The sequence below is a fragment of the Symphalangus syndactylus genome, chromosome 8, assembly GCF_028878055.3.
Source record: "Symphalangus syndactylus isolate Jambi chromosome 8, NHGRI_mSymSyn1-v2.1_pri, whole genome shotgun sequence".
In the NCBI taxonomy this organism is placed as follows: domain Eukaryota; kingdom Metazoa; phylum Chordata; class Mammalia; order Primates; family Hylobatidae; genus Symphalangus; species Symphalangus syndactylus.
Window position 1 is genome coordinate 136,794,446 of NC_072430.2, and position 21,735 is coordinate 136,816,180.

Genomic DNA, 21,735 nt, shown 5'->3' on the forward strand with positions numbered 1-21,735 from the left:
GAAAGATGATGAATGGCTGAGAACACTAATCTTGACTATTTAGTGTTCCTGTTTTCTTTAAGGCAAAGAGGCCAATTTGAAGGACTTTCTTGTTATATTTTTTTCTGTCTGTAGCTGGTCCCTTCCCTCAATAAGTTTTTAATGGGCATATCACCCAGGATAGTAGATCTGATGCTTATTTATATAGAATGTTTATATGTCTCCCAAGGCCCCCACCTATCATATGTAGGAAGTTGGGAATATTGTTTCAGTGCCGTTCAGATTAATTTTACAGTAGGACTCAGTTGGAATGTCATTCGTTGTGAATGGGAGCAGTATTCATAGAGGAGCTCTAGTGAGGAAAAATTGAAGTGGTGATCATTATAAATAACTCTATGGAGGAAAACTTTCTCTCTTACAACTATTATTGAAATATCAAATTAACAAACATTTCTAAATTTTATTTTTTCCAAATACATACATATTGAATATTTACTGTTAAATTTATTCAAATGTGTACTATAGAAAATGAAAATTTCCCAGAGTTTCATCCCCAGAAATGATCACTATTAAGGTTTTTGTATACATTTGGCTAAAATATTGTTTTTAAAATATTTATCAACTTTAATTACAAAGCATATTTCACAGGAAAAAGAATATATGTAACACTTCTATAATTTTTGAAACCTAATACTAAAACCAACCCATGAACTCATGAACCAGATTAAGAAATATAACATCACCAATACTGTTTAAGTTCCCTGTCTGTTCTCCTGTATCCTAAACCATAATTTTTTCCCCAGAGGTAACCACTATCTCAAATATACTAATGAAAATGTATTTAAAAAAATAGCCTGTGATCCCGGCACTTTGGGAGGCCGAGGTGGGCGGATCACAAGGTCAGGGGATCGAGACCATCCTGGCTGACACGGTGAAACCCCGTCTCTACTAAAAATACAAAAAATTAGCCGGGCGAGGTAGCGGGCGCCTGTGGTCCCAGCTGCGCGGGAGGCTGAGGCAGGAGAATGGTGTGAACCCCGGGGGGGCGGAGCCTGCAGTGAGCCAAGATCGCGCCACTGCACTCCAGCCTGGGTGAAAGAGTGAGACTCCGTCTCAAAAAAAAAAAAAAAAAAAAAAAATTTTACCCGTATTTATAACCCTAAATGTTATTTTGTTTTGCTTGTTTTTGAACCTTATACAAAATACCATGTTATATATATTCTTCTATCACTTGCCTTTTTTCATTTAACATGTTTCTAAAATATACTCACATATTTCACTCATTTTAATCCATAGTATTTCCATTTACTGAAATATACCATAATTTAGCAATGTACATTTGGGTTGAACAGAGAATTTTGCTCCTGCAAACATTCCAGTGCTCATTAACTAAAGTTTTTCTAGACTCTACTTAAAAAGGAAATTACTGAATCATACATAGGTACATGTTTAACTTTACAACTTTCTAGCCAAACCATTCCCAAAGTGATTGTTCCCATTTTTAGTCCTACCAGCAGTGTGTATGCAGTTCCATTGCTCCACATTCTTATTAACACTTGTTAGACTCATTTTTGCCAGCTAGGTGGGTAAAAATAGTGATAATCGTTGGGTGATTTTTGTTATTTTTTTCCTAATTACTGATGAGGTTGAACATCTTTTCATATACTCATGGTCATGTTTCCTCTTCTAGACAGTGTCTTCGTGTTTTTACCCATTTTTTAGCAGTTAATTTTTTATTTAGATAATTTTGATTACAGAAATGGCAAAAATGGAAGAGAGTTCCTGTATATCTTTTACCTATCTTACCCTTATGTTAACATCTTACACGTCCATGGAATACTTATCAGAAGTAAGCAATTAATCTTGGTACGATACCATTAAAGTATAGGTCTTACTCAGATTTTATCACTATTTCCACTAACATTCTCTTTCAGTTCCAGAATCTGGGTCCAGAATCCCGTAATACAGTTAGCTGTGTCTCTGTAGTCTCTCCAATTTGTGACATTTCTTACTCTTTACTTGTCCTTCATGAACTTTACACTTTTGAAGAGTACTGGCCAGTGATTTTGTAGAATGTTTCTCAGTTTGTGTTTGTCTAATGTTCTCTCATGATTAGATCGAGATTAGGTATTATTGGGAAAGATACCACAGAGGTGATGTGCATCATATTGGGGGCACATAATGTCAGTGAGTAATACTGGTGATGTTCATCTTGATCACCTGGTTAAGGAGGCATCTGCCATGATTCCTAACTTACTACTTTTTCCCCTTGTAATTATTATACTGTATTTTTAGAAAGATTTTTTGAGTCTGTGTAATATTCTGTTTCTGCTTAATTTCACTCATTCATTTTAGCATACATTGGTGCTTTTACCCATTTTTAATTGGGCTGTTTGTCATTTGATTTTTTTGGACTTAAAAATACATATTCCAGAAAGTAATCTTTTTAGCAGTCACTGATATGGAAATTATCTTCTCTCCAGTTTGTGAGTTGTCTTTTCATGTTATTAATGGTGTCTTCTGAAGAATAGATGTTTGAAGTTGTCTTTTCTGTTTGCTGCCGGCATGTAGAATTACAGTTAATTTTTGTACATTATCCTATATCCAGCCATCTTACTATATCCCCTTATTCATTTCAGTACTTGAGATGTAATTTCCTTTGGCTCTTTGCTGTAGGTAATCACATCATTGGTAAGTAATGAGAGATTTATTTCTTCCATTCTAATCTGTATGACTTTTGTTTCTTTTTCTTATCTTGAATTGGCAACTCACGATTGGAGAGGAGGTATTTTCCACACAGTCACTGGTAAAAGTTTAGTTTTGAATAAAAGCAATAGTAGCAGGCATTTTTTTATTCCTGATTTTTTGATGTGTTAATAAGTTTGCTAATGTGGCAGCTAATTATGGTAGGACTAGATAATTTACTGAAGTACTTATCTTTGAGTTTTATTTGTTTTTGCCATCCTCAGTTTTCTTAGCTTTCCTTTGGCATTTCAAGGAAGAATAGTATGCCTCTCTAATAGGTTCAAAGCATTAATTTGTTTATTTACATATTCAGTCACCAACATGTGTTGGACACCAAAGACATACAAGTCTCAGTGGTACACAGAAATTAAGAAATGTTTATTCTTTTTATGGATGATCCCCCCCATCTATTGATAAGGAAGAGACATACCTAAAGCACCATGACACAGCTAGAAAGTGGCACATGCAAGAAAGAGGATATAACCAAAGGATAGGAACAGTACTGATGAGGCACATACACTCTAGGAGACAGGGATGGCTTCCTGGCCTTGCTGCTATATTCCATGAACATGAAATGATCTGGGTGTATGCTTTGTGGGCCTAGTTCAACATGGAAGTTATAAAGGGAGCACCTTTAGGATAGAATCATGTTGCCTGAGGAAGGGCCATTTATAGTATTCTTATGCTCTAGAACCCAGCAGTTCCATGTCAGTGTGTAGTGAATACCTCTACAAGATCTATGATGCTAACAGAACTAAGATTTTATTTTTGGTAGTCAGAGCTTTACATTTTCTGTTGCAGAGTGAATGGAGGGAAAGGGAAGTTTGCTTCTCATGGATGATCTTTTTAAATATTTTGTAGTAGGATGCTTTTAGCAGCAAATTATAAAAATGCCTGACCCAAAGTGACTTAATCAGAGAAAATATTATCTCACGTAAGTGGGAGTTCAAAGGTTGTGCAGCTGCAGACCCAGTAAACTGAGTGACTGGATGATGTTACCAGGTTGCCTTTTGCTGTCCTCAGCGATCCAGTGGTGGTTTCTTTGTGGTTGTGAAGATGGCTGCCACTACGATTAGGCTACCTGCTTTCTTGATGACATGTGACACAAAAAGGGAGACCCTGTCTGCCAGCAATGCTATTGACTACAGTCACCAGGGGAGGCCATACACTGAATTTATTAGAATAATTAGTATCTGTCACTGGAGCTGAAGGTGAGATGTGTTTCCTGTATGAAAACTAGATTTCTGTGAGGAAGGAGGAAGACAGAAGTGAATGTTGGGCAGCAAACCAGTATTGGGCACTCTAGTTTTTGTTATAATTATTTTTTGTATAATTTTTAAATTAAAAAACCTCCAACTTTGTGATATTAAAGGAAGCTTAGAAAATAGATTAAAAAGTCACTCAGAATCCTCTCTCAAATAATTAACACCATTTGTCCCTTTCAGCATTTTCATAAATGTTTTTACATAAATTATACTCTACATACATCTTCAAAATTCTTTTTCTGAAATACATAAAAAATTGAAAAATATGACATGGTTTAGTTTATCATTTATCTGTTGCTTGACATCTAAATTACTTTTACTCCTTTTCTGCTCCAAGACTTTTAAAATAAACTTAATTTTAATTAATTAATTAATAAATAAGAATGGGGTCTTGCTGTGTTGTCCAAACAGGTCTCGAACTCCTGGGCTCAAGTGATCCTCCCACCTCAGTCTCCCAAAATGCTGGGATTACAGGCGTGAGCTACCATGTCCGGCCCATAAAAGTAAACTTTATTTTTCAGAACAGATTTAGATTTACAGAAAATTGTCAAGATAGTACAGTTCTCATCTGCCCCTTCTCTCTTCCAAAACTAGTTTTTTTCTCTTAACCAATATTGATACATTATTAATGGAAGTCCATACTTTCTTCAAACTTTCTTGTTTTTAAAAATCTAATGTCCTTTATCTGTTCCAGGATCTCATGTTACATTTAGTGGTCTTGTCTGTTTAGATTCCTCTTGACTATGAGAGCTTCTAAGTTATTTTTGAAGGACATATTTTAATGCCGAATAGGATGAAATGTTTTTAAGAGAATCACCAGCTATTTTGACATAACATTGAATCGTAGCTGTCCTAAAGCAGCTGTTATCTTTTCAGACAGTAAGCAGAAGACAGAAACTACTTAGAAAGTTGTAACATTTGAACTACATTACATAAAGGGGAAAGTTACTTTCATGATTCATTTTAAATAGAATTTACAATGAAATTAAATTTAAAATATAAAAATAAACCCTTCTGCAAGACAAATACACAATGTAAAAGTCAGTTCCCTAGTAGAATTTGGCTTTGTTTACATACCAAAGAATTCTGGTTTTCAAGGTGACAGAAGAGTTCATGACTAAGTAGACAGGATAGGATTCTCTTCTCCTCTCTTCTCTTCTCTTCTCTTCTCTTCTCTTCTCTTCTCTTCTCTTCTCTTCTCTTCTCTTCTTTCTCTTCTCCCCTCCCCTGCCCTCCCCTCCCCTTGTCTCCCCTTTTCTCCTCTCTTCCCTCCCCTCCCCTCGTCTCCCCTTTTCTCCTCTCTTCTCCTCCCCTCTCCTCTCCTCTCCCCTCCCCTCCCCTCCCCTCCCCTCCCCTCCCCTCCCCTCCCCTCCCCTCCACTCCCCTGTCTTCTTTTCTTTTCTTTTGATGGAGTCTCACTCTGTTGCCAGGCTGGAGTGCAGTGGTTCAATCTCAGCTCACTGCAACCTCTGCTTCCTGGGTTCAAGCGATTCTTCTGCCTCAGCCTCCCAAGTAGCTGAGATTACAGGCACGCACCACCACGCCCAGCGATTTTTGTATTTTTAGTAGAGACGGTGTTTCACCATGTTGGCCAGCATAGTCTTGATCTCTTGACTTCGTGATCCGCCCACCTTGGCCTCCCGAAGTGCTGGGATTACAGGTGTGAGCCACCATGCCCAGCCAAGATAGGATTCTTTCTAGGGCATCTAAGGCCCCTAAAGCATGAGCTCTTTCAGCATGCTGATCTGTTAGATTTTTATCTGCCATAAGCTGTCCAGTCTATGCTGCTGTAAAATAGATCTCCAATGAAAGTCCATAATAAATTTATTTAAATAAGGAACTTGAGAAATGTTCTCTGGAACTCGTAAAATAAATGTTAATTACTACTAATAGGAACTTGGAGTCACTTATCACATTTGGAAACCATAACTAAAATATAATTTTGTCTTTATGAGCCGTGTTGTAATTTGAGTAAACAAATTGAGACTCTTTGGACTCAGAGTATAACCTGGTAAAAAATTGTGTCAGAACTTTACAAAGCTCCAAAAAAGACGAAAATTTTTTTTTTCTCCTTAATTTTCTAAAGGTCCAATAACTGGTATGACAGGACTCTTTTAACAGCCAATATCAGGTCCATCACTTCACTTGCTTCCGGTTGTCCTCCTCCTCCTCACCCTCCCACCACTCCATTCATGGACCTAGTGCTCAGCCCCAGTCTTTGGAGGAATTTCTCCATCTCTTGGTACACCTCAGTTCATCACTTTGCAGTTTTTCAGGAAGGGCTTATGAGAACTATATTCCCTGAGTTCTTGTATTTAGAAATCTTTATCTTTGAAATCCAGTAACTCCACTAGAATATATTTCATTGGTGATTTTCTGTAATTTTCTGAGACTTACCCTTTCTGTAAACCTACATTTTCTTTATTTCAGAAAAGTTTTCTTAATGATCTTGGAAAATGTTTTCTTTTCTTCATCTCTAGCTCCTTCCTTCAGTTATGCCGAAGGAAGGAGCTAGAGATGAGGAATAGAAAATGTTTTCTGGCCAGGCGCGGTGGCTCACGCCTGTAATCCCAGCACTTTGGGAGGCCGAGGAGGGCAGATCACCAGGTCAGGAGATCGAGACTATCCTGGCTAACATGGTGAAACCCCGTCTCTACTAAACATACAAAAAATTAGCCAGGCGTTGTGGCAAGTGCCTGTAGTCCCAGCTACTCAGGAGGCCGAGGCAGGAGAATGGTGTGAACCTGGGAGGCTGAGCTTGCAGTGAGCCAAGATCGTGACACTGCACCACTCCAGCCTGGGCAACAGAGCGAGACTCTGTCTCAAAAAAAAAAAAAGAAAAAAAAAAAGAAAAGAAAATGTTTTCTATTCCAAAGAATCTTAGAAAATGTTTTCTATTCCTCATCTCTAGCTCTGTATTTCAAGGATGCCTGGAACTCCTTGGTCTGCCTTTCACATCTGTCTGTTTTCTTTATTATCTTTTTAAACTCTACTTGCCCAGTTTCATTTTCCTCACTTTTCTCAAGATTTTACTCTATGATCCTTATTGCTTTCAAATAGTGTCAGTTCTTCATTAGGTAATTCCAGTATGACTTTCATTTTCTGTGATGGTTTTATCGTTCTCTTCTACTTATTTCCTGAGGTCTAAAAACCTAGTTTTTGTTTCCTTTCATGACTTATTTATTCCTTATGCACTTGCATTTTTGCTTCAAGCTCTTGTTTTATAAAGCTTATGTTTTTGGGAGTTCTTGAGAGTATCTTTGGTCATTTCTGTGGTTATATGCTTATAGAGATTGTTTTGTCCTTCTGCCATTTCTTTTTCTTTTTAAATGTGGGTTTGTTTTTTTTAATAGAATGTTTGGATGGTTCCTTCTACTCCCCTTCCCTGAAATTTTTAAATAGTGAGTTTTTCCTGGACTTTAGTATTACATTTATAAAACTGGACATTATAAAATGCTTTTTGTCTAAGTTTTTGGCCCCTTTTCTATTTTAGGCATAAGACAATCATTTTCGGCCATTTTGTATCCTAGAGGACAGCATTCCAACTTCACTCACTCTTAACTTCAAGGCGAGAATAGTATGGTCACTGTGTTCTAGGTCAGCCTCACAAACACTGAGACTCCCACCACATAGAAGAATTTGTTTCTTTTCATATTAGTGTAGTTCTCTAATAAACTGTATGTGATATATCTCATTTTTATACTTCTCCCAGAAGCTATGTATGCTATCTAATTAATGGATGGTTATTTTATGTAACTTTTAATACTGTTAGGTAGAATCAGAAGAAATTGTGTTTTATATTTTAATAAATGGTCAAATACTGGCAATTTTCTATACCTCAAAATAATATATTATTAACTTCTTTATATTATTATTGCCATTCTTGAATTACTACTTCTGAGTAACCTCTCAGTTGGCTTGAGTTGCACGTATGTTTTTTTTGAAAGGAAAGTACATAGCATATTTTCTGCCTTTTAGTATCAATCAGGGTTCTTATAGTGTCAGATTCCAATTCAGAGGAATCATAATTATGTCCCCAGAGGTACTAAAACCTTTCAACTGTAGAGATGAGTATTATGAAGGCAAAACTAAATATTTTATGTGTGGGTCTTAAGTGTGATATTGAAAGGCCTGACTCCTCCCTTGCATTCTGCCTTCCCAAACCATGTACACTGCCTGTAGGATGCTAAATCAGAGCACCAATGCATCCTGGAGGATGGCACTCCCCCGTCACAACTGATGCCTCCTGGTTAGTCCAACAGCTTAGTAGTCACATCATTACATCATTCCAGTCAGTGAAATGTATGGGCTTTGCTTCTTCCAAAAGGTGAAGTCCTTAATTACAAACAATATTGAGTGTGATAATAGCTTAAAAGATATTTCGTAAATCTGAGGATTGTGGTGTTTACATAAGCAATATAGGTAGAAGAAATGCAGATAGCAAACCTAGAGTAAGTGTCTCTTTTAGTGGAGGAATTACAGCCTTTCCCATCCTAAAAGAGCTCAGTGGATGCGATCTGATGTGAAGTAGTTGGTTGGGGGGGTCCTCCTGGCATGGCTGTGTATCAGGTGCTCAGAGTTGGTTGCTGCTGCTGGCAAGCTAGCATCCTGCAAGAATGGTATTCAGGTCAGCATTAGTGAGAAGTGAATGTTGTGGAGTGCATTTCCTGCTGTCTTGTGCTTTGTTCCTGTCTCCCTTGAGCAAGCACTGCAGTGATGGGGACATACACGGGCAGGCCATCCTGCCTCCACCAGTGGAAGCCTTTCACTGTGCACTCTCATGGAGAACAAATAGTTATACCCTGTCTGGACTCATTTCAGTGGGCCCATTTCATCCACATGTCTTTTCCCTAGATGTCCTTGTCACCAGTACTCCAATCTTTGTTCTTTCAGGTCCCTATCCATCTGGCTAAACTTGTAGTCTCTATCTATCAGCCTATCAGGTTGTCCTTCCTCAGCGAAAGTGGACCACAGACATATGGCTTGAAGTTCTGCCCACTGGGAGAAAGTTTCTGCTATGTTGTCTTTTCAGAGACCATCCCTTACGATGGATTTAATGCTATCATGTCCATTTATGACTCATGACAATGAGGGTCAGTTGGAACTAGGCATTCAAGGTACTCAAACCTTTCTGCATCCTCCTTTATATCGTGTGTGTGTGTGTGTGTTTATGTGTGCGCATGTGTGTGTTCGGGTTCTCTGAATCTTACTCTCTCTGATTAATGTCCTACTTTTCACCTAAGTGACTTAATGAGACCTTAAATTCAATGGTGTAATGATTCATCACCCTTTCAATTTGTTTTTTCTGTCTTAGCCTGGCAGCTACAAGAGGTTCAAGATACTTTTTTGATGGACATACTAAGTCCCTGACTTTTGGTCTTAGAAATGAAGAATTTAGAACGAAGAATTTAGAGATGAAGCATGTAATTCTTTGTTTCTCCCCCTTTTTCTGGCTCTCGAAGCCTCTCACTGTTTCTGTGAGCCCTTCGATATCCTTTCAAGAAATTTCTTTTTTTCTTTTCCAACCAGCACTGGTCTTTTGTGCTTACAAACAAGAACCCAGACAGACAGTTAAAGATGTTGCTATTAGGAGACAAATGTAGGAAACAGAACCTCAGGGACCTGTGAGAATAATAAATGAGTTAGATGGGTTAGAAGTAACTCAGGTTCCATTAATTTTCAGAATATAAAATAATTTTTAAAATTACTAATTATTACCTGTCATCACCAGAATAAAGTTGTTTTTAAGCTAAACAACATTGTTATAAGTATTCATCTTGTACTCACAGTGTTGAATTCCTGTGTCCTTCAAATTTCAAAGGTTGGGATAATAGGTCCCGCATATCTTCAGTTGGAACTTCATTCTAGTGAACACAGGTAATAATTTAGTCATTTTGAAAATTAATGGGACCTGAGTCTTTAATTGTCTGGGTTCCTGGTTACAAGCAAGAAAAAACAACTCTGGTTGGGAAAGGAATTTATTGGGAGGATACTGAAGAGCTCACTGAGCAAAAGACTTGAATGACCTGAAAAGGGATGTGAACTAAGGCAACTCTGGAAAGCCAAGAACAAGAAGCCCAACCATCATCTTTTATCAGGATTAGTTTGGCTATAATGCCAGTTATTCTCTTACCACCACTCTTGCAGGACACCATTTTCACTGGATGCTGCCACCACCACTGCTATCATGAGAAACCATTTTAGTTGTCATCAGTGAATCCTAAGCAGCCTTTTTGTCTTTGTGTCTCTGTCTTCCCATTCAAAGTCTTGAGTTGAGGCAGAGTTTAAGTCACACACAGTGTACTGGATTTTGGTTCTCACAGAGTGAGAGGAGTCTTATATAAAGAGAGGCCAGGCATTATGTAGTAGGAAGCTGGTCACTTCTATGAGGGGAATGTAGTCCTTTGTCCTGCTTATAGGCAACGTGCAATTCTTCCTTTCCAATTTGTATGCCTCTTCTTTTTCTTGCTTTATGGCATTCACTAGTACCTCCAGTACAATGTTAAGTAGTATTGGTGAAAATGAACACGTTGTCTTCTTTCTGCTCCAAGGGAAAGCATTTCTGTTTTCACCACTAAGTTTTACATTAGTGCTAGGATTCTCATAGAGGCCTTTAACCAAGTTGAAGAAGTTCCTGTTACTCATGTGCTGAGAGCTTTTATCTTAAGTGAATGTTGAAATTTTGTCAAATGCTTTTTCTTCATTTACTGAGATGATTATATGTGTTTGTTTTTTTGTTTGTTAATGTGATGTGTTGATTGATGTTTTAATGTTGGACAAATCTTGCATTATTTGGTCATGACGTATCACCTTTTTTATATATTACTGAATTCTGTTTGCTAATGACCTTGTAAGAAGTTTTAAATTTTCTTTTTCAATAACTTTGATATACCTTTGTAAGAATTTTAAGTCTATGAGAGGTATTGATCTCATTAATCCTTTGGTTTTGATATCAAGGTACTGCTGTCTTCATTAAACTAGTTGGAAAGTATTCCATCTACCTCTTTATTCTAGAAGAGTTTATGTAAAATTGGCAATAATTCTTTCTTAGATACTTGGTAGAATTCACCAGTAAAGCCATCTGGGTCTGGAGTTTTCTATGTGGGAAGGTTTCAAACTGTGAATTCAGTTTCTTTAATAGATACATTAGATATAATAGATAATAGATATATTAAATAGGAATATTCAAGTATCAATTTATTTTAATTATCCTAGGCAGTTTGCATCTTTCAAGGAATTTGCTCATTTCATCCAAGATGTTGAATTTATTGTCTTAAAGTCATTCATTATTCCCTTAGCCTTTTAATGCTTGTGGGATGTAAAATGGTGTCTCTTCTCTCATTCTTGATATTGGTAATTTGTGTTTTTCTCTCCTTGTTTTTCTTGATCAGTCAGGCTAGAAATTTATCTGTTTTTCTCTTTTCAAAGAGTTAGCTTTTGAGCCAGGTGTGGTGGCTCACAGCTGTAATCCCAGCACTTTGGGAGGCTGAGGTGGGCAGATTGCTTGAGCTCAGGAGTTCGAGTCCCAGCCTGGGCAACGTGGCAAAACCCCATCTCTACAAAAAATACAAAAATTAGATGGGCCTTAGCGACTCAGGAGGCTGAGGTAGGAGTATTGCTTGAGCCTGGGAAGTCGAGGCTGCAGTGAGCCATGATCATGCCACTGCACTTCTGCCTGGGTGACAGAGTGAGACCCTGTCTAAAAAATAGAATTCTAAAATATAGAATTCTAAAAAATAGAATTAGTTTTTGGTTTTATTGATTTGTTTTCATTATTCATTCTTTTTTTTCTTTTCTTTCTTTTTTTTTTTTTTTTGAAACAGACTCTCACTCTGTTGCCCAGGCTGGAGTGCAGTGGCGTGATCTCAGCTCACCACAACCTCCGCCTCCCGGGTTCAAGCGATTCTCCTGTCTAAGCCTCCTGAGTAGCTGGGACTGCGGGCGTGCACCACCACGCCCAGCTAATTTTTGTATTTTTAGTGGAGATGGGGTTTCACCATGTTGACTAGGATGGTCTCAATCTCTTGACCTCGTGATCCTCCCGCCTCGGCCTCTCAAAGTGCTGGGATTACAGGCATGAGCCACCGCGCCCAGCCTATTTGTTCATTTTCTATTCATTGATTCTTGTTTCTTCATTATTTCTGTCCTCCTCCTTACCTGGAATCTAATTTGTCCTTCAGTTTTTTAACGTAGAAGCTTAGATCACTGATTTGACACTTTTCTTCCTTTCCGATGTGAGCATTTAATGCTATAAATTACCCTCCAACCACTATTTTAGCTACTTCTCACAAATGTTGACATGTTGTGTTTTCATTCAGTTCAAAATTCCCTTCCTCCCTCCCTCCGTTCCTTCCTTTCCTTTCTTTTTTGAGATAGCATCTCGCGTTTTTGCCCAGCCTACAGTGCAGTAATGCCAACTCGGCTTGCTGCAACCTCCATTTCCCGGATTTAAGTGATTCCTTTGCCTCAGCCACCTGAGTAGCTGGAATTACAGGTGTGTGCCACCACACCCAGCTAATTTTTTGTATTTTTAGTAGAAACGGGGTTTCACCATGTTGGCCAGGCTGGTCTCAAACTCCTAGCCTCAAGTAATCCACCCACCTTGGCCTCCCAAAGTGATGGGATTACAGATGTGAGTCACCGTGCCTGACCCCAGTTCAAATTTTTTTTTTTTTTTTGATTCAGAGTCTCACTGTGTCACCAGGTTGGAGTGCACTGGCACGATCTCGGCTCACCGCAACCTCTGACTCTCTAGTTCAAGGGATTCTCCTGCCTCAGCCTCCTGAGTAGCTGGGATTATAGGCACGCATCACCACGCCCAGCTAATTTTTGTATTTTTGATAGAGACGGGGTTTCACCATGTTGGCCAGGATGGTCTCGATCTCCTGACCCTGTGATCTGCCTGCCTCAGCCTCCCAAAGTGCTAGGATTACAGGCGTGAGCCACTGCGCCTGGTCCAAAATAATTCTAATTCTTTTTTTATTTCTTCTTTAACCTGTGGGTTGTTGGATTTCCACATATTTGGGGATTTTCCAGATTGCTTTCTGTTAATTTTTCTCTCATATTTTTGCTATCTGGCTTTTTGATGTATTTTATGGGAGAGACCACCCATTTGTTGAGAAAGTACTCTTCTGAGCCCACATTATATGGGAGGAGCCCACAGGTCAGTCTGCAGGCTGCCGAGATCATAGGCTGGTGGGCGGGTGCACAAGTAGACTGGGCTGGTCTCTCTTGACTAGTGTGAGAAATGGGGCCAGCCCTGCTGCCATCACTGCTGCATTCCAGTGGCAAGGCTGAAGATTGGAATTTGTTAAAAGTCTGCTTATGAGGCAACCACCTCCTCTATTCCTCTTTACCACTGTGCACATAAGAACTCCAGCAGCCAAGCATCTACCCTTATTTAGGAAACAGAACCTTTCATTGAAATCGAATAGCCCCAGAGAATGTCCTGATGCTACAGCTAAATTTCTTGCAGGAAGTTCTGAGGGCGGACTCTTGGATCACCCTGGTAGATAAGTAGACTTGTACAACAGAGGAGATGGCCATTTTTGGTCTCCGCAATACCCTCTGCAAAGGCAGCCAAGGCCCATAACACATTTCCTGTTGGCTGCCTGTATTCAATGCACAACTTTAGACTTGTGATCTGTATGTGCCATGACAATACTTATGAGAATAGAGAGCTGCTGCCAATTTGGTAAGGAGTAAGATCTGCCTTCTGAAAGATGGAACCCTGTTCATAATGTTAGCATTGTCCTATTAAATGCAATTTTATTTTTAATGGGCCGGTGCCCTAAAATGTGAATGGGTGACTGGTTTACAGATAATTTTAATTTTCTTCTCAGTGGATTTTGTGTTTTCTAACTTCTTTGCAATGAACGCATATTACTTTTGTGTTTAGATAAAATATTTTAAAATTTTAAAGATAAAAACTGGTAGAGTTGTGAATAGGAAAATCAGAATTAATCTAGTAAGCATGACTTAAGGTACAGGCACTCTGAAACTAATGATTTAACAGCACAGTGGGTTGATCATAATATCAGTTTTGACTTCTCTGTGAAGAGCAATTGGAGGGGTCCTAAGAAAAGCCTTCTGGCTCTGTTTCTTAAGTCAGAATGTCAAATAAAAAAAGGTGAAATTACACTGTACTTACAGATTTAACAAGACAAGAGCATTACTGTGTCTTCTGCTTTCCCCTTGCCCATCATTTGCAGATGATCATGTTTCTACTGGTGGAAGGGCAGGAGATTTTAAACTTTCCCACTACCTTACTTTTAGAGAGGAGACAGGTGCCTATGTTCCATTTGTTTGCTAACCCAGTTATTCCGTTTCTGTTCTGTCCATAGGCAGTTGGCTAAGAGTCTTGGGCAGGCTGGTGAAATTGAGCCTGAAACAGAAGGAATACTAACAGAGTATGGCGTGGATTTCTCTGATTTCTCTTCAGAAGTTCTAGAATGTCTTCCTCAAGGCCTGCCATGGACAATTCCACCAGAGGAGTTCAGCAAGAGAAGGGATTTAAGGTAAGCACCTGAAACCCTTTAAGAACGTGTATCTCCCTTTCTGCCTTAACTTTCCTAGGGGCTAGGCTTAGATGTTTTCATCTTTCCATGAACATTCAAGTTCAGTTCAGTTGGAAATAGTTGCTTCTGTACCACAGTTGGCAAATTATGGCCCACAGGCTAAATCTAGCCCACTACCTGTTTATGTACAACCCATGAGCTAAGAATGGTTTTAACATTTTTAAATGGTTGGAAAAAATTAAAACAAGAATAATGTTTTATGAGAATTAGATGAAATTCAGATTTCTGCGACCATAAAGTTGCATTGGAACATGGCCATGCTTATTCATTATCTATGTTGCTTATGGCTGTTTTTTGCCCTACAACAGCCACAGCCCAGTTGATTAGTTGCAACCAAGACCATATGGCCTGCAAAGCCAAACGTAGTTACTGTCAGCCTTTTACAGAAAAAGTTTACTGACCCCTGTTCTAGACCATTCTAACTTCAAAAGCTACAGTGCCCATCTTCTCATTGCTATATGCGGTAGATCTGGTCAAGTACAGACTGTTATCTAGTTAGAAGTGCCTTCCTTTAAATGGGCCTCTTCAGGCATAGAGCAAAGGATTCAAGACTTCTGTACTTGGAGCCTCATTTTAAAGCCTTACTTTTAGGTCTGGAATTTGTTGGAAAGTACTTTTGTGGTATTTTTATAACAACATCTTCTTTGAAGATGTTTCTTCATTGTGGGATGTTAGTTCTTTTCTGATATTTCTCTTCAGAATTTGGTTTCAGTACTGGCATTCATTTTGGATGCCACATGGAGATATTTAGAACCAAGAAACTTTTCATACAACCCACTGAGGCTGTGGAAGGTTTTTGCTAAGGTCATCCCGTGTCAAAGTCTTTTCCACCACACTTGCTCGCTTCATGCAGCTGAACTTAAGACACTTCAGCTCTGGGTGCCTGTTACCCACCTAGTTTGTGAATACTCCCTCTCTGTACCTTGTTACTATTGTATCTTTTAGTAATTTACTGCCTTTTTCTTTTCTTATTGAGGTTAGGCAAGGAAAAGGAGATGATCATTAGTCCCCTTTCCTACTTATTAGTATCTCTCATAGAACACATATTACATTTGAAGTCAGTTAACCCATATTGCATTCCTGGATTTTCATAATAACCCGTCTATCACTGAACCCCTGCTAGCACATGGGTGTGTTATCTCTTCAGGGGCTCCGAGGTCTTGGGCCCATAACATTAACCTCTCTGAACCTTTGTTTTCTCATATACAAATTGAGGGGTTTGTTTTCTGAGGTCATTTCCTGAATCTAGGAATCTATCTAATGATTTAATGGGAAAAGAATGCTAGAATAAATGGCTGAACCTTATTGTTTAGCAGAATTTAGTGTAGCCATGCTGCAGTATCTATCAACATTTTAAATGTACCTACTCCTGCACCCCAAACTCTACTCAAAGAAGTGTACAAAAATATATGTACAAGAATGTTCATTGCTGTCTTGTCATAAAAGTTAAACATTAAAGACACTGCTAATGTCCATTAATAAAGGAATGGTTTAGTAACCTGTGTTATGTCAATATGATAGCATTCCTTGCAGCTCTGCAAAAAGGAGCTATATCCATGTTGACTTTCCTAAAAGAATGGCTATAATATATTATTAAGTCAAGCAAGTTTCAGAATAATATGAATATAAGCCTGTATTTTGTAAAGTAATACAAAAACTACATAAATATACACATCTATCTATATATGTGTATATGTATACACATCAAAGTATATATGCATAGAAAAAGGCCTGGAAGGAAATAAACTGTTAACAGTGACTACCATGGAGTGTGGATTCAGTGGAGTGGTAAGGCAACAGGGAAGTGAACTTTGACTTTTCATTTTGCATACTGCCATACTATTCAAATTATTATTATTATTTTTAAGACAGCATCTCACTCTATTGCCCAGGCAAGAGTGTAGTGGTGCAGTCATCGTTCACTGCAGCCTTGAATTCTTGGGCTCAAGTGATTCTCTGCCTTAGCCTCCCAAAGTGCTGGGATTATAAGCATGTGCCACCATACCCGGCTAATTCTTTTATTTTACTTTTGTAGAGATGGGGTCTTGCTATGTTGAGCAGGCTGGTTTTGAACTCCTGGCCTCAAGAGATCTTCCTGCCTTGGCCTCCCAAAGTGTTGGGATTACAGGCGTGAGCCACCACACCTGGTCCAAATTTTTTTTAAAGTAACTTTTATAACTTTAAAAAATTATAAATGTGAAAGTCACAAAATAGAAGTATTTCATTTTTTCTAGCCTTTTAGCCTACAGGTAAATAATAAGCATGTTAGTAGTTATGGGGCCCAATATTGCTGTAAATTCCCCTCTCATGGCTCTATCTTGCCATTTCTTTGACCTTTATTGCCTTCTGGTTTAGACCATAGAATAAGAGGTCCTTAGTGAGACCCTGTCTCTACAAAAAATAAATAAAGAAATAAAATATTAGCCAGGCACAGTGGTATGTGCCTACTTGGGAGGCTGGGGCAGGAGGATTGTTTGAGCCTGGGAGTTTGAGGCTGCAGTGAGCTATAATCATGCCGCTACACTCCAGCCTGGACAACGGAGCAAGACTCTGTCTAAGGGAAAAAAGAAAAGAAAAGAAAAGAAACCTTGCTCTGCAGAATGCCTTTGTTAAAATATATCTTAAACACACACACACACACACACACACACACACACACACACACACACACACACCCTGTGAAAGGATCCAAACACAGAAGGAGTTTGTAGGGTGCTCTCTGCTATTCATGAACTAACAAGGATCTTTTGAAAAATTACTTTTGGGCCGGGCACGGTGGCTCACGCCTGTAATCCTAGCACTTTGGAAGGCGGAGGCGGGCAGATCATGAGATCGAGACCATCCTGGCCAACATGGTGAAACCTCATCTCTACTAAAAATACAAAAATTAGCTGGGCATAGTGGTATGCACCTGTAGTCCCAGCTACTCAGGAGGCTGAGGCAGGAGAATCGCTTGAACCCAGGAGGCGGAGGTTGCAGTGAGTCAAGATCGCGCCACTGCAATCCAGCATGGCGACAGAACGAGACTCCGTCTCCAAAAAAAAAAGTTACTTTGGGCTAGGCATGGTGGCTCACACCTGTAATCCCAGCATTTGGGGAGGCCAAGGTGGGTGGATCACTTGAGGTCAGGAGTTAGAGACCAGCCTGGCCGGCATGGTGAAACCTCATCTCTACTAAAAATACAAAAATTGGCTGTGCGTGGTGGCGGGTGCCTATAATCCCAGCTACTTGGGAGGCCAAGGCAGGGGAATTGCTTGAACCCAGGAGGCAGAGGTTGCAGCGAGCTGAGATCATGCCACTGCCTGGGCGATAGAGTGAGTCTCAATTAAAAAAAAAAAAAAATTACTTTAACCTTAAAAAATGTTATCTTTGCCCCTTATCCTCAGGATTATGTTTCTAAAATTCAAATCTGATTTATTTTACTCCTTTGCATTTAAAATTTTTCTAATGTTTCTTAATGCCTAAAGTAGTAACGTCTGAAGTTTAGAAATTGCTACTTTAGGCATCAAGAAGTAATATAGTAAATTACCACTAATGCTTGTCTTTATTTTAAAACTATAAATGAATTTACTATATTGATAGTCTATTATGTACATTATAAACAAAAGTAAAAATAGAAAAATAAAAATGTAATGAGAAATAAATAAAATTTTTTAATATTTTCATTTTACTTACGAAAAGTATAGAAAACTGTTTATATAGTAGTTTTACTTTTGGTGAAAGCAGTATGGTTGAATAATATTCTTTATTTATTAAAATTTTACTTTAACAACTAGTAATATGGAAATTCAGAGGTCTGATTCTAAGTTCTGTATGTTTTGGTACTTGGTTTTAATGATTATCATAATTGAAAAGGATATATGTTTAGCAGATGTGAGCTGTGCTTACAAAATCCTAATACTCATTTCTCAGTCCTATTCGCCAATTATATTCCAATTCGATTTGAAATTCACCTAGTAAATTTCCATCTTTTCTGATGTCAGTTCTTGTGGATTCATTGAAAGGTGCTCCGTTTTTAGATTAAAAAAATAGATTTATAATCTCCAGTTACTCTTTAGTCATTATCTTTAAAAACTAGTTAGAAAATTCAGCCAGGCACGTTGGCTCACACCTGTAATCCCAGCACTTTGGGAGGCCAAGGTGGACAGATCACCTGAGGTCAAGAGTTCGAGACCAGCCTGGCCAACATGGTGAAACCCTGTCTCACTAAAAATACAAAAATTAGCCAGGTGTGGTGGTGGGCACCTGTAATCCCAGCTGCTTGGGAGGGTGAGGCAGGAGAATTGCTTGAACCCGGGAGGCAGAGGTTACAGTGAGCCGAGATTGTGCCACTGAACTGCAGCCTGGGTGACAGAGCGAGACTCTGTCTCAAAAAAATAAAAATAAATAAAAATAATTCTATTAGGAAGTTTAAGTCTATGGATATGAATGTTTTTGTAGTTTATACACTTACATCATTTTAGGCCCCAAATAATAACAATGGAAGTATTTCAAAACATCCATTTAAAAAAAGTTATCTTTAAAATTCGAATATGTTATTTTGTTTTCAAAATGCAATAATTTTTTTTCTTATTGTTAAAATACCACCTTTACCTTGAAGGGACAGATTAAGCATGTTTAATTTTCCTAAAGTATCTGATAGGTAACATATGACTGATAGCGATTGTTTTGAAATTATAATGTGGCTGGAGATGAATTCATATTAGACACAGAAGAAATGTCAGTGTTGCCATTTTTCTAGTGTTAATGATATTACTAGGAGTATTAGTGGTTTAGTATTATCTTCAATATATGGACCTTTGCAGTAATCTTTTTTTTGGCAAGTTGCCTTTTTTTTGCAAGGATTAGTTTAGCTAAAACTAGACAATATCCATAAATCCATGTATCTGGGCATGAGTAAAGACCCATTATTTGCACTTGGCAAAAGCATTGGAACTAAGAGTGCCACTGACATTGCCTTTGTGTTCCAGAACGCCAACTTTTTCATCTGTACACCTCACCTACCACCTGACCCACACACAGTGAGGGTGCCAGGGTTAATTCATGTAGTTATGTAGTGTCAGTTAATTCCTTATTTTTAACACACATAAAGAGAAGCCATAAGTGTGTGGAATGAGCTCCAGTGATGTAGTTGGTTAGTGTGCAGTACTGTACAGCAGTAGGTAAGCATGTGGAGGTATTTGGATCTGATAACGTTTTCTTTTTCTTTGACTGGTTTTATGGTGGATTTATTCAGTTTTTATGCCAAAAAATTTATTGAACACCAACCTTGGGCACTGAGGATACAACAGTGAACAAAAATAGATGTATTCACTGCCCTTGTGGAACTCTCAGTTTGTTGGCAGAAGAACATGAATGAAACCATTAAGCAGTAGTCAAATGTGGAATTGTAATGAAGGAGGGGGTGCTTGGTGCAAGTGTTTGTGATCATGTGGTTTCTTCTGCTCTGAGGTCCACTGCCTTCAAAGAGTTTTTAAAAACAGTATTCATTTTCCTAGGAATGTCAAAAGAAGTAGGATTGAGTCCCAGCACATGCTGAAAAATATGTGCTATATTGAATAAATTAATATATATTTTGTAAACTAATAAAATCAAACCTTTTTGAAACATTTATTTGCACATATTGTTTATATATAGTATATGTCATTTATGCCATATATGTCATATATATATATATATATATGCCAAGTAGTGAGTTAGCCACTGAAAATGCAAAGACAACCAAGGGCCAGCCCCTGTTCTTCAGGGAGACAGATTCGTACTCAGATAAATTACAGCAGACAATGGCAAGTGCTGTAATGTAGGTATGAACAGACTGCCAGGGTCATTGGTGCATGAGGTGAGATCTGAGAAATGAGCAGGTATAGAGGGAACTAGAGTGACTAAAGTTGTCTTCATTTTAGTGATAGTCCATGGCTGCAGAAAGGCAGTATGTTCCCTTCAGACTCTAAGATCCTTCTGTAACAGGGCTTGCAAGTCCTATGGTTTGATCACTTAATCCCCTGTCCTGGGTCATCCTGCCTCAGAGCCTGCAGTGTTACTCTGGCTCGAGCTACGTAAGAACTTCTACATACTCGTTTAGGTTTGGTATTTGAACAATTATATTTGGAACAGAAAAGTTCCATCAATCTTTAAACCTCATAATCCAATTATGTCAGTAAAATTCCAGTTTTTTGGTCCAATGGAATTGGGGTAATATTTTGCAAACTGAAGTTGAGAGAAATAGTGTTTATTTTGAAAAGAAAAATGGTTGGTTAGCAATTTTCAAGAAGTTAGGCTTGCGTGAACTCCTAGGGGCGATATAGCCCTCCTGATTGGGGTCACCATTTTTCTGGACCTTCAGCTCTAGTCTCTGGAGAGTCCCTGCTTGCATGGCCTAGACCTGTAGCTGTCTTTAGCAGGGCATCTGAGGCTTTAAAAAAGAAAAGCAACATAAGTACTGCAGGAATTTGAGGATCAGGAAGATAATATGTCCAAGGAAACTGCTTAAAGGGGGGTTGCACCAGAAGCTCAAGAAACCCAGAAGTTATTTCTGAGACTGTCTCCAGTTATTTCAAATTTCATTCATATTGTTTTGTTTCCTTTGTTGCTAAACTGGAATAGGAAACCAAAGCCTAAAAGCTCAATTAAAGTGGAAAATGAAAACCTAAATATTGGAGGGGGAAAATACCATGCTAAACCGATTTTTATGTTTTTCCTGTAGTTAGTATTATTATGGAAGTTTGAATCATGTCACTTTTCAGTAAAACTGTGACTTTCATTGAAGTGGAGGTGGTTTCTATAGCTTTTTACAAGAGAAGTTGTGGGTATCTATTTCTTTACTCTTCCCTCAATGAAAAGGAAGCCCAGTGACCTCCACCAGACCATTACAAATGTGAAACTTGGCACTTAAAATTGCTTGCTCTAAATTTTCCAATTGCTTTCTCTCTTTTTTTTCCATTTAATGTCGTCCTGCCAACTAGTGATTTTATTATTATAAACAGGACATTGTATTCACTTTTAAGAAGAAATATGAAGCTGGAGGTAAAATTACAAACTGCAGCTTCTCAGCTGCCAAAATAGAAAACAATGAGCTAAAAATACTAAGCACAGAAAGGGGGTTGTGGTAAGAAATATTGAAAAATCTTCAAGATGGAGCTGTTCCAAATAGACAGAAATTTCCTCTCACT

At 38.4% G+C, this 21,735-nt stretch overlaps 1 protein-coding gene across 13 annotated transcripts in view; it reads left to right on the top strand.

Annotated features, from left to right (window-relative positions):
* The window catches only part of DIS3L2 (DIS3 like 3'-5' exoribonuclease 2), a 374,814-nt gene that overhangs the window by 190,686 nt on the left and 162,393 nt on the right, over positions 1 to 21,735 (top strand). For all 13 annotated transcript variants that reach the window (XM_063645277.1, XM_055290976.2, XM_063645284.1 and 10 more), the window contains one exon: positions 14,333 to 14,506. In XM_063645277.1, coding sequence (XP_063501347.1) covers positions 14,333 to 14,506 — 174 coding nt within the window. The remainder of the gene's footprint in view (positions 1 to 14,332; positions 14,507 to 21,735) is intronic.